Source organism: Nomascus leucogenys, chromosome 18 (assembly GCF_006542625.1).
Source record: "Nomascus leucogenys isolate Asia chromosome 18, Asia_NLE_v1, whole genome shotgun sequence".
Classification (NCBI taxonomy): Eukaryota; Metazoa; Chordata; class Mammalia; order Primates; family Hylobatidae; genus Nomascus; species Nomascus leucogenys.
In genome coordinates, this window is record NC_044398.1 from 24,245,748 (window position 1) to 24,262,125 (window position 16,378).

At 39.4% G+C, this 16,378-nt stretch overlaps 1 protein-coding gene across 3 annotated transcripts in view; it reads left to right on the forward strand.

The window, feature by feature from the left end:
* ADK (adenosine kinase) overlaps positions 1 to 16,378 on the forward strand; it is a 581,536-nt gene that overhangs the window by 55,934 nt on the left and 509,224 nt on the right. For all 3 annotated transcript variants that reach the window (XM_003271274.4, XM_003271273.4, XM_003271272.3), the window contains exon 3: positions 13,585 to 13,638. In XM_003271274.4, coding sequence (XP_003271322.1) covers positions 13,585 to 13,638 — 54 coding nt within the window. The remainder of the gene's footprint in view (positions 1 to 13,584; positions 13,639 to 16,378) is intronic.

Genomic DNA, 16,378 nt, shown 5'->3' on the forward strand with positions numbered 1-16,378 from the left:
TTCCCAACTTTGAATACAAATTCATAATGAAAGTTGAAAATGACTTATCCACATTATCACTCTCTATATCATTTATTGCAGAATTAAGTAGTGTACCAGGAATGTAGAGCAGGTTAACATTTGAAATGTAATTAGAAGGCTGGGCGTGGTGGCTCACGCCTGTAATCCCAGCACTTTGGGAGGCTGAGGTGGATGGATCACTTGAGGTCAGGAGTTTGAGACCAGCCTGGCCAATAGGGCGAAATTCCATCTCTATTAAAAATACAAAAATTAGCTGGGCATGGTGGTGTGTGCCTGTAATCCCAGACACTCGGGAGGCTGAGGCAGGAGAATTGGGTGAACCTGGGAGGCGGAGGTTGCAGTGAGCTGAGATTGCACCACTGCACTCCAGCCAGGGTGACAGCCTGAGAATCTGTCGCAAAAAAAAAAAAAAAAAAAAAAAAAAAAAGAAGAAATGTAATAAGAAACTAACCTAACAGTCTAAGAAAACTCCGTATAATTATCTCAATAGACAAAAACCTTTTGACAAAATCTAATATCTATTCCTGATTAAAAAAAAAAAGGCAACCTAGGTAACTATGTAGATAACTTTCTTAACCCTATAAAGGTTATGTTAGGGGAAAACTGGTAGTGTGATGCTTATATGGGTATATAATGTATCAAATTGTATACTTTAAATGTCTACAGTTTATTGTATGTCAGTTATACATCAAAGGCTGTAATAAACAGAAAATAAAATCAGTTGGACATGAATTCACGGGTTTAAAATTAGATCTCTTTTGTTTGTGTAGTGTGAGATATTTTGTTCAGGAAGTCAACTAATTCATGGTCACTATTTTAAAAAAATCATGATGTATAAAAGTAAAGAGCAACGTAAAAATTTGAAATTTTATTATGTATTTCAAAAGTAAAATAAAATATAGAGACAAACCCATAAATGTAGAACATTTTATATGGGAAGCAAGAATTGAAATTTGGGATATACACACAGACCAGGTGGTCTTTGCTATGTCTGAAGAAGAAAGATAAGATTGGAAGTTTTATAAAAAGGTGAAATGTTTTGTATTGTTTTGAAAGAAAGCTCATTGGCACTAGTTTTGGGGAGGTGGCAAGCTTTGATTGGTGAGTGACTGCAGTGAGTAAAACGAGTCTTTTAGAGTCACAGCTCATTGTTTCAGTAGCTACTGGATAAAACTGTTTTCAGATTACAACAGGCAGTTTCAGCAGCCAGCCTTGCAGAGAATTACCTTCTTGGAGCAATGTTATGTGTGCTGAGTGCTCTTCCCCCCAGCCTGTCACCTGTTTTAGTCAGATATGACAAGAATGACCCAATTTGTATGATTAGCTTTCACACATATATAATCAGTGTTGTTATTTTGGTGAACATGCCTCCAGATGTTTGTTAGGCATATATAACCTGAAGATAAATGTTTATGGGCTAATATTATGTGTAGTCTTTGGTAGTGTGCTGTTTTTCACTCAACATTATGTTTTTGGATCACTGTTTTTAAAATTTCAGGCAAATGTGATCAGAGTGATTATGACTTGGCAGCTGTGTGATGATGTCACAGGATCCTTAGGGTGTCGCTTTTCCAGCCAGAAGCTACTGTGGTTGGTGGAGCCTTTGCCTGAGGTTTGCTTGTGCCTGCTGGGCTTGTTCTGCTCGTTTGGCCTGGCAGGCTGCGTTTGGCTCATGCTACCAGCCTGGATCCCACACCTGTCAAGGGCAAGCCAGGTGCAGAGTGGCGTGGCGAAGGGTGTGTAAGCAAGCTTGTATGGGGTCCGGCCACTGTGTAGAGCCACTCACGCCGGCTGCTGCGGGAGGATGGGCATCTCCAGGAGCTGGCACAGGTGCTGGCTTTCTTGCAAGCCTGAGGCTGGATCTGATGCATCTCAAGTGGCTTCCACTGTAGGAACCCATGTCTGGATGAGGATAATATGGTGGTGCCTGGAAGCTTGGAGACACCAGAAACCACAGAGCTCCAAAGAGAGTGTCACAGCCCTGGATTGGGGACCCCCTAGGTCTGGGCTTTCAGAAGGGCTGCAGCTCTTCTTTCCTTCTTGTTGCCTGCAAGGTGCTGAGTGGGGCGAGGCATGTTTTAGCTCTGTTTGTGTTACAGCTGTTTCAGTCCTGCCACTTGGTGGGTCTTAACTTCTTAACCTGCGTCCATGAGCAATGAGGTATGGGGACAACTGGAGGGTGAGCAAGGTGGAGAGGAGCTTCATTGAGCAACAGAACAGCTCTCAGGAGACCCGAAGTGGGTAGCTCCTTTCTGCAGGCAGGTCGTCCTGACAAGTGTCCACCTCTCAGAGAGATGAGACCCTGAGGGGGTAACTCCTTTCCAGTTGGTAGTCCCGGGTCTCTGTAAGTCTGGCTGAGTCCAGGGTTTTTATGGGTTTCACAAGGGAGAAGTGTGTGCTGATTGGTCCATGGGCAGCTATGGATGGGTCTGGAAAAAGCACCATGAGTTCTCACTCCCCTCAGTGGACCCCACCTGGAACTGACAGCCTGGCCCACATGCTTCAGGCTGTCCCTGGCTTGAAGGTGGGGCTTCACCTGAACCCACCCCTTTTTTCCCAGGAGACTGTCTGCCTCCTGCTGCCATCAATCATGTTGTCTACAGTGTGCAGGCTGTTGGTCATGAGGGTACTTGCTAGCCCCATTGAGCTGCCCTCAGCCCCACCTTGGCCTCCCTCCCATGCTTTGCTTCTCTGCACCTAAAGTCCAGAGGGGGCTGAGGGGGCAGGGGGCTGGTATGTCAGTGCCACCCCGAGCACATGCACACCCGCTGGGTTGTGACAGTGCCTGGGCTTGGCCACGACTTTGCTCCACCCTGGAGCAGGTGCTGGGATCGAGGAGAGGCCAGGCATGGGAACAGGCACTTCTAAGCCTGCAGGGTAAAGGGGGACTTCCCGGGCCCCAGAGAGCGCAGGGATACCTGGGTCCACAGCCATGGCTGGGTGGCTGCACCTGCACTCAGGAGGGTGGGGCTCAAGCCCTGCCAACTTGGAAGTGGGTGCAGCTCCCACCTGTTCCCAGCTCCCATGGGCTCTGTGGAGCATGCAGCCCTGGCTGCATCTCCCCTATTGCAGCCAGTGTCTTTGCAGCAGCTGCTCTAGACAGCCTGCTGCTGCCATCAGTGACGCTGCTGGGAGCTCGAGTAACGTCTTTGTTTTACATGTTTTACTAGCAGCTGGTCCTAAGTGGCTAGATGAAGTTTTATTTTATATTTGGAAGGTTTTAATCTTTAACTTTGATTTTCAAATAAGTACTTGAAGATAAAAAACAAGTCTTTGAACCCTAACAATAAAAGAGTCTTCTCTATTGTTACTCCTGGCTATTTCTTCCAAATATATTTAAAAATTTACCTTATGATGTAAACGGATTGTGTTTAGCCTACATTTTGAGCCACCATTAGATAAGTATTTAGATAAGTACTAGTGTATATATATATATATATTTATTTTTATTTTTTATTTTTGAGATGGAGTCTTGCTCTGTCACCCAAGCTGCAGTTCAGTGGTACAATCTCAGCTCACTGCAACCTCTGCCTCCCGGGTTCAAGCGATCCTCTTGCCTCAGCTTCCTGAGTAGCTGGGACTATAGGCATGTGCCACCATGCCCAGCTAATTTTTGCAGTTTTAGTAGAGAGAGCGTTTCACCATGTTGGCCAGGCTGGTCTCGAACTCCTGACCTCTGATGATCTGCCCACCTTGGTCTCCCAAAGTGCTGGGATTACAAGCATGAGCCACTGCACCCAGCATAGATAAATGGTATATTGCTATGGTTTGAATGATGGTATTCTCTCCAAAAATTCATGTTGAAATTTATCCCCAGTGTAGCAGTATAAGAAGTGTGACTCTTGGGGGTTGACCAAGTTATGAAGGCTCTGCTCTTATGAACGGGATTAGCACACTTGTGAAAGGACTCAAGGTTGAAGGGAGAGCTCTCCTGCCTTTACATTCCTTCTGCCATGTGAGGACACAGTGTTCCTCCCCTCTGGAGGATGCAGCAACAAGGTTCCATCTTAGAAGCAGAGAAAAGCCTTGCCAGATGCCAGTCTTGCCGTGCCTTAACCTTGGATTTCCCAGCCTCCAGGAATGTGAGAAATCTATTTCTATTGTTTACAAATTACCCCAAACAAAATAAGAAAAATAAAACAACAACAACAAAACATAAGAAAATAAATAGCCTGGTCTGTGGTGTTTTTGTTATAGCAGCACAAGGGGACTAAGACATATACCAAATGAATGAGATATATACTGATTAGTATCTTACACTATGAAAGTGAGTTCTAATTGTCAAAATTCATTTGATAAAATATTTTTCTGATTCTGATTTTTTTTTTTTTTAGAGACAAGTTTTTCTGTTTCCCAGACTGGAGTGCAGTAGCACAATCACAGCCTACTCGCTGCAGCCTCAAACTCCTGTCCCTCCCACCAAAAAAAAGAATTGAAAATTATTAGGAACACCTGTGGCAGAAAGTACATTATTGAAAAGAATCTTTTCTAGTAAACTGTAGGGACACAGTGGGCATGAGGGAATAGGAAATGTGGAACATATGAATACCTCCAGTTGAGCCCTGGTCTATAATTATGGAGGTATGTTAATAGGGATGAAAAAGGCAGGGAAGGAATGTGTAAGATAGGTTTGCCTTGGTTTTTCCTGACACTAGATAAATATCATCAAAGTAAGAGGAATGAGAGAATGAATGAAATGGTAATTGAGAAAGGAAAACCATCAGTAGAAATGAAAATACTCAGTTTTGGCTGGGTGTGGTGGCTCACACCTGTAATCCCAGCACTTTGGGAGGCCGAGGTGAGCGGATCACCTGAGGTCAGGAGTTAGAGACCAGCTTGGCTAACAAGGTGAAACCCCATCTCTGTTAAAAATAAAAAATTAGCTGGGTGTGGTGGTGCGTGCCTGCAGTCCCAGCTACTCAGGAGGCTGAGGCAGGAGAATTGCTTGAACCCAGGAGCAGAGGTTGCAGTGAACTGAGATTGCGCCACTGCACTCCAGCCTGGGCGACAGAGTGAGACTCCATCTCAGGAAAAAAAAAAAAAAAAAAAGAAAAGAAAATACTCAGTTTTATGACGGGAGTAGTTGAGGAAACGTGTTTTTCTCACAGATCTAAACCTTTAATAAAATAAACATACAAACCTTACATGAGTTTTTATTAATCTAAGTATGCATGAAAGATGTTACTTAATGTTCACACCTAAAATGCCTGAAGTAGCTGGCTGTGGTGGTGCTTGCCTGTAGTGCCAGCTACTTGGGAGGCTCGAGCTGTCATGCACCATGATTATGCCTGTGAATAGCCACTGCACTCCATCCTAGGCAATATAGTGAGACCCTGTCTCTAAAAATTAAAAAAAGGAAAATGCTCAAAGTAATTGGCCATAAATTTTAGTGCTGGTTATTCAGTGCCAATAATTTACAACTGAATTATTTCTATAAATAAAAATTTATTACTTCTACAAATGGGTGTATGTTAGCTTTGAAAGTGAAAAAAACATTTGGAGTGTCAAGTGAGACTGCATGTGTTAGGTTAAAAGCTAGACATTTAATTGTTTTGCTTTAAAATGAATTGTAAACTGCTCTGACACTTTTATAGTTAATTTTTTTTTTTTTTTTGAGATGAAGTTTCACTGTCTCTCAGGCTGGACGGCAGTGGCATGATCTCAGCTCACTGCAACCTCTGCCTCCCGGGTTCAAGCTATTCTCATGCCTCAGTCTCCTGAGTAGCTGAGATTACAGGCATGTGTCACCACGCCTGGCTCATTTTTGTATTTTTAATACAGATGGGGTTTCACCATGTTGGCCAGGCTGGTCTTGAACTCCTGACCTCAAGTGATCCACCCACGTCAGCCTCCCGAAGTGCTGGGATTACAGGTGTGAGCTACCGTGCCCGGCCTTTTAGTTAATTCTTTATAAAGCTATTGCCATATTTTTTCTACAACTTTCTTTTTTTTTTTTTTTTTTTTTTGAGACGGAGTCTTGCTCTGTCGCCCAGGCTGGAGTGCAGTGGCGCAGTCTCGGCTCACTGCAAGCTCCGCCTCCCGGGTTCACGCCATTCTCCTGCCTCAGCCTCTCCCAGTAGCTGGGACTACAGGCGCCCGCCACCACGCCCAGCTAAGTTTTTGTATTTTTAGTAGAGACGGGGTTTCACCGTGGTCTCGATCTCCTGACCTCGTGATCCACCCGCCTCGGCCTCCCAAAGTGCTGGGATTACAAGCGTGAGCCACCGCGCCCGGCCTACAACTTTCAACATTATGTTTTGTATATTTAGGTCTTAATTGACCTAAATATTCTGTCTGGGATTTTGTTTAGTATTGTATTTAGGGATTAATTTGGAAAAAAGAGATCTTTACCAATGAATTTTCTTATCCCTACAAATATTTCTTTCTTTATTTTAGGTATTCTTCTATTATCTTTTAATAACACGTAAAATTTAAATACATTTAATATGGGTTACAAAATGGTTAGGCTGATTTTTTTAAAAAACATATACATCTTATGGTAGTGATCATTTGCTAAATCTGTTAGATTCAAAAATTATAAAAGTAAATGCTTTTTAGAAAAAAATTCAGACCATGCAGAAGTCAATAAAGTACAAATGAAATCTGGGGTCAGTATCTTTGCAGCAGTGTGTGCTGTCTACTAGAATGTTTAATGATTATCGAAATGTTGTGTATCTGTGCTATCCAACATGGTAACCACTAGTTACATTTGGCTTTGATCATTTGAAGCGTGGCTAGTGCAACTGATGAATTTCAACATTTTATTTCATGTTAATTACATTTTAATAGATATAATTAGCATTTATGATATTAACCAGTACAGCTTAGGTTTATTGTAAAATTTTACATTTCTTTTTATATGTTTATATTTTTTAAAAGATATCTTCGTCTCTACTAAAAATACAAAAAAAATTAGCCGGGCGTGGTGGCGGGCGCCTGTAGTCCCAGCTACTCGGAGAGGCTGAGGCAGGAGAATGGCGTGAACCCGGGAGGCGGAGCTTGCAGTGAGCTGAGATTGCGCCACTGCACTCCAGCCTGGGCGACAGAGCGAGACTCCGTCTCGAAAAAAAAAAAAAAAAAGATATCTTCAAAAAAAGTTGTATCTTGTGTATATATTTTTCTATAACATATTCTAGATTATTGGTGGTATTCGGAAATGCTTCTTAAGTTTGAATATTTTCTCTTACTTGACTACCTTGTGACCCACATTAACAGATAGTCTTTGGTTATTCTGCTTCTCTCCTTCAAAATTCTAAATTCTTAGAATTTGAAATAAACTGCTCTTTGAATCTTTATGTCATTTCACATATTGAGTGATTGGTCCTGAGTTGCTCTGGGGCTTCCTCAAAAAACAACCTAAATTATGGGTACTAAATGAACACAGACTACTTTCCTTCATTTTGCCCAGATAGAAGATGCTGTTCTTTGGATTATTTGATGTTCAAACCTAACTTTGAATATTGAAGAAAATGGCACTTCTAAGGATACATAAACATAGATTATTTTTTAACAGTTCATTTCACAGCTCAACACACACTTTTTGGAGCACATGTTTTATGGTTACTCTTTTGCCAAATACTGGGAATACAATATTAAGTAACTGTTTTGCCTTTAAGCAGCTTATAATCTAATTGAGGAGACATATGTGGAAAGAAATCACTTACTTCTTCACAGTGGCATTATAAAATAGAGGTTAAGAGTGTGCTCTGGAGCTGTGTGACCTTGGTTATCTATGGAAGCTCAGTTTCCTTGTGAGTAAAATAAGGATATTAGGGTTCTTGTGAGGATTGAATGAGATTATTTGTGTGTTTGGCATATGTTAGCTAATATTATTGGCTACTGAGGAGCTTGAAATCTCTCATGCCTCTGTTATTGGCAATGGAGAGCACTTGAGAGATTTAAGCAGGCAGATGACATGGTTGGATTCATATTTTAGGATTATGTGAATTGCTTTGTCTGTAGTGGATCAATAGATTTGAGGAGGCTATAGTGATAAACCTGTTGCGAGATGATGACTTGATCACTTTAGTTATGACAGAATGGTTGGGAGAGAGTACAATAATACTTTCGTGTTATCAAGGTAAGACTTGATTGATTTAATGAAGAGGGTAAAGGAGTTAGAGATAACATTTGAATTTTTGGTTTTGGTGACTGATGGTGGTATTTACAAATGAGTTAGGGAGTATAGGAGGAAGATATGGAAGAGGGGTTTGAAAGATTGAATTGAGTTTTGTTCAAGCTTGAGATGACTGTGATATCCAGGCAGGCATATTCAGGAGACAGTTGGATTTATGTTTTTTGGCAGGTAGAAGAGTCATGGCTGGACTCCTTTTGTTTTTGGAGACAGGGTCTTGCTGTGTTGCCCAGTCTGGAGTTCAGTGAGTGGTGCTGTCATGCCTCCCTGTAGCCTCCCAGGCTTAAGTGATTCTCTTACCTCAGCCTCCTGAGTAGCTGGGACTACAGGCATGTGCCCTACCATGCCCAGCTAATTTAAAAAAAATTTACTTTTTAGAGATGGGTCTCACTATGTTGCCCAGGCTGGTCTTGGAATCCTCTCACCTCATTCTCTCAAAGTGCTGGGATTACACATGTGAGCTACAGTGCCTCGCCTGGACTCTTTAATTGTATTTAATTTTACATAGTTTGATGCAATATTATTCAATAAATGGCAGCTATTACTAGCACTATTTCTATTATTATGTACATGGTATTTAAAGCAACCAGTAGATGAAACTTTCTAAAAAAAAAGAGTAAAAAGTAAAAGGAGAAGTGGGCTGGAAGCTAGAACATTTAATAGATGGATAGATAAAGAATGAGTATAGAATGAGATTAAGAAAAAGCAGAACTAAGACAAGCTCTGATGAAGTATGATGAGTTTATATAAGAATAGTCAATAATACCTGATGCAACAGAGATATCTAGTAAAGTAACACCTCAAAGGGTCCCCTGTATTTGAATGGGATGTCAGTGGCGCCCTCTGCCAGGCAAATCACAGTGCAAATATGGAGACAGAAGCCAGAAATAAAATGTATTAGCAAATAAATGGGAGGTTGATGTGACCCAAGAGCTAAGCAGTGATATCAATATCTTCCAATTCCAAATTTAAAAATGTCCTTTAATAAAAATATGTGGCTAGTCATTTTGAACAATTATCAATATTAATTTTTTAAAATAAAAAGCATAAGAAAAATTAAGAATACAAAGAGTATAGTTCTATTTTAGGTATTTAGGCTTAAATCTAGTTTAATTCTTTCAGCTTTCTCTAATTGAATTTTAATCCTCATTTACTTTGTTAATGAGATTTAAAAATATTATTTTCATAAACCTTGTAACTTTTTGCTTTTTTATTCTAACCCTGTGATTTACTCTTAATCTATTTCTTTATAAGCTTCTTAAATTGCAGTCCAGCTTTAGTCTCAAACATTGTTGTAGTGATTAATGGTTTTGCCCCCCCATTTTCTTCCTTTCTATTATATTTTAATCAACTTTTTTTAAAATTGAAAGAGCCAATTAAATATGTTATTTAAAATTGCCACATCCACACTGTCTACCTGATTGGTTTTGCCAATTCTGTAAAACTTTACTTGATACTGTTGGGATTCTTTGGACTATGTGCCAATATTTGTAGATTTATAGAAATTTTACTGATTTAATTATTGGAAGGCAATTTTAGTTCCAAGTATTTATAGAATATTTTATTGTCATCTGCTATGTACCAAGTCTTAACTTGACATTAACTGTGCAACATTAGGCATGGCACCTCTCTTATGACTGTCCTGTTTCGGAACTTCACAGTCTGTACCTGCGCCTTTCAAGGCAGTAAGTTCTGTGCTATGCTAGTCTTCAGAGGAGCAGCACATTTGAATAAAAAGTGTTTGTTTCAGTCTCAATAAAAGGCTCTTATAAAAGTTATGAGCATTTAAAAGTGCCCTTTCCTCCCTTTTTGAGCTAATTTAATTCTTCATTTTATAGGGGTAGAAGATTCCAAGAAGAGGGGGCAGGGATGAGTATTTATTATAATTGTTAAATAATGCGCTGGACACTTTTAGTGTAACGTTATTTGATCTGGATAGCAACGCTGTGACATAGGCAGTTTTATCCTCATTAGAGAAATTAAGTGGCTTGCCCAGTTCAGAAAACAAGTTAATGTCAGAATCAGGATGATACTGCAGGTTTTTTGATTTGTATCTAGTGATTTTTTTCACTCAGTGGTTCTCTTTGTAGGGGCTAGAGGCAGAATAAAGAGGCGCCTTCCCTGTGCTGCCCCTTGCTTCTCCGTCTTCTGTTCTTTGGAGTGTATGTCATTTTTCTCCGGTAATTTAGGGCAGAAAAAAATGTTGAGGACTACCACTGTACCATTTTGTTGTCCCTGATTTTTAGGAACTATGTTCATGGTAAGAATTGATGATAAAAGAATACCTATCTATGCCATTAGGAAACAAAACATCTAAAATATAGGCTGTGCTTTGCGTCATTCTATGAAAGGCATGGTGGGAAGTTGAGTTATAGCTTTCTACTAAGTTGAAAGTAGGCTCTGTCGCCTAGGCTGGAGTGCAGTGGCACAGTCTCGGCTCACTACAACCTCCGTCTCCCAGGTTCAAGTGATTCTCCTGCCTCAGCCTCCCCAGTAGCTGGGACCACAGGCCCCTACCACCATGCCTGGCTGATTTTTGTATTTTTAGTAGAGATGGGGTTTCGCCGTGTTGGCCGGGCTGGTCTCGAACTCCTGACCTCAAGTGATCCGCCTGCCTTGGCCTCCCAAAATGCTGGGATTATAAGCATGAGCCAGTGTGCCCAGCTAATGATTTTTAATAACTTTATATAATACTGATAAATCACTCTTTTTTTTTTTTTTTTTTTTTTTTTGAGATGGAGTCTCACTCTGTCACCCAGGCTAGAGTGCAGTGGCTCGATCTGGGCTCACTGCAAGCTCCGCCTCCTGGGTTCACGCCATTCTTCTGCCTCAGCCTCCCGAGTAGCTGGGACTACAGGCGCCCACTACAATGCCTGGCTAATTTTTTTGTATTTTTTTAGTAGAGACGGGGTTTCACCGTGTTAACCAGGATGGTCTCGATCTCCTGACCTCGTGATCCGCCCGCCTCGGCTTCCCAAAGTGCTGGGATTACAGGCGTGAGCCACCGCGCCTGGCCTAAATCACTCTTTTTAGTGGACTCTAAATACCATTGTGATTTGATACCCCTTTTATTCATTTATAAAAATATATAAACAGCTTCCTTTTTTGACGTTTAAAAATTTTATAGTCCTTTCTGTCCTGAATTTGCATTTCTGTTACACTTTTCACACCAGATTCTATTCTTATGTGATGTATTTTACGCATAAGTTATATTTTGCCTATAACATGCATACATTATGAAGGTAGTATATTTTTATGCATTACAGTCTTTTATGCATATTGATTACCCTATTATATGTCTTTGCAGCTAGCCAAAATGTGTAAATTTTAAAATATCTTAGTCATTAAATTGTAATTAGCACAGAGTAAAATAACAAATGTATTAAAATGTTGCTAAATTATTTTTTATTTATTAAAAAATTTTTTTTTTCTCCTTCTTCTCTGCCTTCAAAATGTTGCTTCTCTGCCTTCAAAATGTTGCTAAATTATTAAACAGAAGAAAATAGGCCGGGTGCAGTGGCTCACGCCTGTAATCCCAGTACTTTGGGAGGACAAGGTGGGCGGATCACTTGAGGTGAGGAGTTCGTGACCAGCCTGGCCAACATGGTGAAATTTCGTTTCTACTTAAAGTATGAAAATTAGCCGGACGTGGGGGTGCATGCCTGTAGTCCCAGCTACTTTGGGGGCTGAGGCACGAGAATTGCTTGAACCCAGCAGGCAGAGGTTGCGGTGAGCCGTGATTGTGCCACTGTACTTCAGCCTGGGTGACAGAGTGAAACTCTGTCTCAAAAAAAAAAGAAGTTTTGCAGACAAAATATGAATCATTCCTTGTTTAACACTTAAAAGGTTTTTATACTCAGGCAATACAATAGTGTATAGTTTCATTCAGAATAGGTGAGGAGTATGTCATCCTTTTTATATTAATAAAAAGTGAATTTTAAGCCGTTTTCTGTTACTTAGAATACTTGAAACTGGGTATTTTATAAGAAAAGGAATTTATTTCTTACAGTTATGGAGGTTGAGAAGTCCAAGGTCAAAGGGCTGCACTTGGTGAGAACCTTCTTGCTGATAGTGACTCTACAGATTCCTGAGGTGGTGCAGGGTATCACATGGCAAGGGGCCTGAACCTGCTAATATGGTAGCTCAGGTCTCTTCTCTTCTTTTAAAGCCACCAGCTCCCCTCCCATGATAACCCATTAATCCATGAATGGGTTATCCATTTATGAAGGTAGAGCTCTCATGATCCAATTACTTCTTAAAGGCCCTACCTCTCAATATTGCCCCGTTGGGGATTAAATTTCAACATGAGATTTGAGGGGGGTCAAATATTCAAACCATAGCAGTGGGTTTAAAGGTACTTGTGAAAGAGGAGACAGGAGAGGAAAATCAACATGACCTTTCAAATGGACCTATGATCCATTTTCAGGCAGATTAATTTTAAATTTTATGAAAGGGTTGAGTATGAATGAGAATTGAAGACCTGGGAATTGTTGTCCATTGTTGTTTATCTATTTCTGTGTACCCTTCAGAAAGTCTGTTTACCTTCAGCAGTACAAATATGTGGTACTGTGAAAGATCCCTGATCTAATATTTATAGCAACCTGTATTTTATGACCAGAGAAACTGAGACTTAAAGATGTAGAGTACTTGCCTATGGTCATTTAGCTAGTAAATGGTCAATCAAAAACTCTAAAACTTGAGGCCGGGTATGGTGGCTTATGCCAGTAATCCCAGCACTTTGGGAGGCTGAGGTGTTTGGATCACTTGTGGTCAGGATTTTCAGAGCAGCCTGGCCAACATGTTGAAACCCCTTCTCTACTAAATATACAAAAATTAGCCGGGCATGATGGTGCGTGCCTGTAATCCCAGCTTCTGGGGAGGCTGAGACAGGAGAATCGCTTGAAGAGGTTGCACTGAGTCAAGATCGTGCCACTGCACTCCAGCCTTGGTGACAGAGTGAGACTCTATCTCAAAAAACAAACAAACAAAAAAACACAAAAAAAACCCTCCAAGCTTTTCTTTCCCTCCTGTGTCATGCTACTTAATACATAGCCTGGTTCACAGTATATGATTACTATATATTTAATGAATGATTTACATATTGTTTGTGAAGTCTAAAATACTTAACGTTGTAGTTGTTGCATCAGTTTTGAACTGCTGAATAAGTGTGACATTACAGATGATTCACTACAGAAGAATATTGAAGATCTTCAAAGCATGGTTAGGGTGATCTCCTTTCAGTTCCTGGAATGGTGTTCCTGGAAATGACTAATAGAACAGCAAAAAACCGTCTACTTGGGCATTCTTGGTGTTTTATCAATGAAGTCAGAGACTATAACAGTGTTGGAGTGCTTGTTTTGAAGAGGTCAACTAACTTAAGTTGATACTGTGTTTGTATGAAGAGTGTAATTTTCGTTTCTGTTATATAGGTATTCTCTGAAACCAAATGACCAAATCTTGGCTGAAGACAAACACAAGGAACTGTAAGTGCATTAAACCATTGGCTGTAAATAGTTTACTCTGTCTATGAAGTTGATGTATGTATATGTAAATTATCTGATTTTCAAAATTATATAATGACAAAGTATAATTAACACTATGACCTTAATCCTAACAGAATTATGATAACCTACACTATATAATTGATACTATGTAAAGTTTACACAGGACATAATTTCTCCTGTATTCACATTAAAAGATGTAGTGTTGTATTCCATCATCTAGACTAAAGTCTTATTGGGAAATATGTCATGTCATTTTCTCTTTCCAGATAAAATATTAAATTGTTCCTATTTTCTTTCTGACTGCTCTACCAGAAAAAAGTAAAAAATAAAAATAAATTGTCACTGTTAATTTTTGGGTCTTACTCTGGTAGATCACCCACCTTCATGATAATGATGGAGAAATATAATTTTGTTTCTGTCACTGGTTTATGAAAAAGTAAATGTCAATTGTTTGGTACAAGGTAAAACACTTTATTTTATTTTTATTTTGTTGAGACAGAGTCTTGTTCTGCTGCCCAGGCTGGAGGCACGATCTCGGCTCATTGCAACCTCTCATTCCTGGGTTCAAGCAATTCTCCTGCCTTAGCCTCCCAAGTAGCTGGGATTACAGGTGCCCGCCACCACGCCTGGCTAATTTTTGTATTTTAAGTAGCGATGGGGTTTTGCCATGTTGGCCAGGCTGGTCTCAAACTCCTGACCTCAGGTCATCCGCCTGCCTTGGCCTCCCAAAGTGCTGGGATTACAGGTGTGAGCCACTATGCCTGGCTGAAGACATTTTATTTTCACATCTAACTCAGGTCTCTCTTGGTTTAGTTTAATGTAACCTTCACTTGTACTCATTTATAGGGACAGTAATTTTTTTTCGTAGAGGACTTCAAGACTTATTTTCTTCTTGAGATTAAGTAATAATTTTTTTCCGAGTACTTTTAAACTGCTTTTTAAAAACTGTCTTGAACCTTTTGTAAATTATTTTCTTCTCTCCTATTTAAGATAACATATAAATTGTTAATTATAAAATGGCAGGACCAATGTTCAGGGAAAGGATTTTCTTATGCATTCTTACTGTTTACACATTCCACTATTATGCTAACCTTTCATTATTATGCTAACCTTTCATCAGGTTTATATTTGGTCTATCCTTATTTGAGTATAATCTCCATAGTGGGTTCTCAAATATATATATTGTCAAGAAATTTTTTTGCTGTTTCTTTATTTCCTAGTATAGTCAGTGAGGGTCGGTGATTGTTACTGTAGCATTGGTTGGTTATTATTTATAGGTCTGGTAACAGAACTTCTTTTGCTTTGGGAATTAAGTAGTTGGTGAGCCTTAAAAGTTCCTTTAGTCCTTAGACTATGACCAATATTAAAAATACCAGAAATCTGCTTTTAGAGAATATGATATTTAATATATAACCCATTTTAATGTTTTAATTCATTTGAAAGTTTTTTAACTGTCCAAGATATAATTCATCTCTATGGGTATAACTTGGCCAACTGATACTTTTTTCTTACTTTTTTTTTGAGACAGAGTCTTGCTCCGTTGCCCAGGCTGGAGTGTAGTGGCATGATCTTGGCTCACTGCAACCTCTGCCTCCTGGGTTCAAGCGATTCTCCTGCCTCAGCCTCCTGAGTAGCAGGGATTACAGGCACCCGACACCATGCCCAGCTAATTTTTGTATTTTAGTAGAGATGGGGTTTCGCCATGTTGGCCAGGCTGGTCTCGAATTCCTGACCTCAAGTGATCCGCCCACCTCAGCCTCCCAAAGTGCTGGGATTATTACAGGCTTGAGCCACCGTGCCCAGCCCCTACATTTTATTACGAAAAGTTTTAAACATATGTTATGTGTTCACCCATATATTTACCACCAAGGTTTTATCATTAACATATTGCTGCACTTGTTTTATCTATTTATTCTTCTGTTCATGCATTACTTCATCTGTTTTTTGGATGCATTTCAAAGTAAATTGTAGACATTAATATGCTTCTCTCTAAATATTTCAACACATATACCATTAACTAGAGTTTTATATTTCAAAGTTTTTTTTTTTTTTTTGGTTTCACCTGTTCTAAAATTTCTTATAAACTGAGTCATATATATGTCCTATTTTGTATAAGGCTTCTGTCACTCACTGTGTTTTTGAAATCATCAGTGTTGTTGCATATATCAGTTAATTCCTTTTTATTTTTGCAGATTAACGTTCTGTTGTTTATTTGTTCTATTATTGCTAAGTATTGCCACTCGTTTGATTTGTCATTAGTTGATGGTCTTGATATTTTTGGCTGCTGGCTGTCTTCCTTGTAGTTTTTGACCTACATACTAAAGAAAACTTTCAGTTGAATATGGCATCATAAAAGCAGAGTATTAATTTAAAAAAATTAAACAGTTATTGAATTAATGAATTTCATGAATTAGGAAAGCTGTTTATAAATAATATAATTTGTGTCTTTGCAACTCAAATAGCCAAAATCTTAGTAGGGTGGTGGTCATGGAAGTCAGAGTCTGCTAAGGAGTGTATAACAACTCACCTGCTGTATTAAAAACAAAACAATCTTTTTGTGTTCAAGACCAAGCTTTAAACAATATAAGACATGGATATAAAACAAAATTTTATTATCTAATCAGTAATTCCATGCTTTATTCTCATAAAACATTATTACAACTTCTTAATTTCAGTCTGTTAAAGCTTGATTCATTATAAAATTGTAAAAATGTGTTGG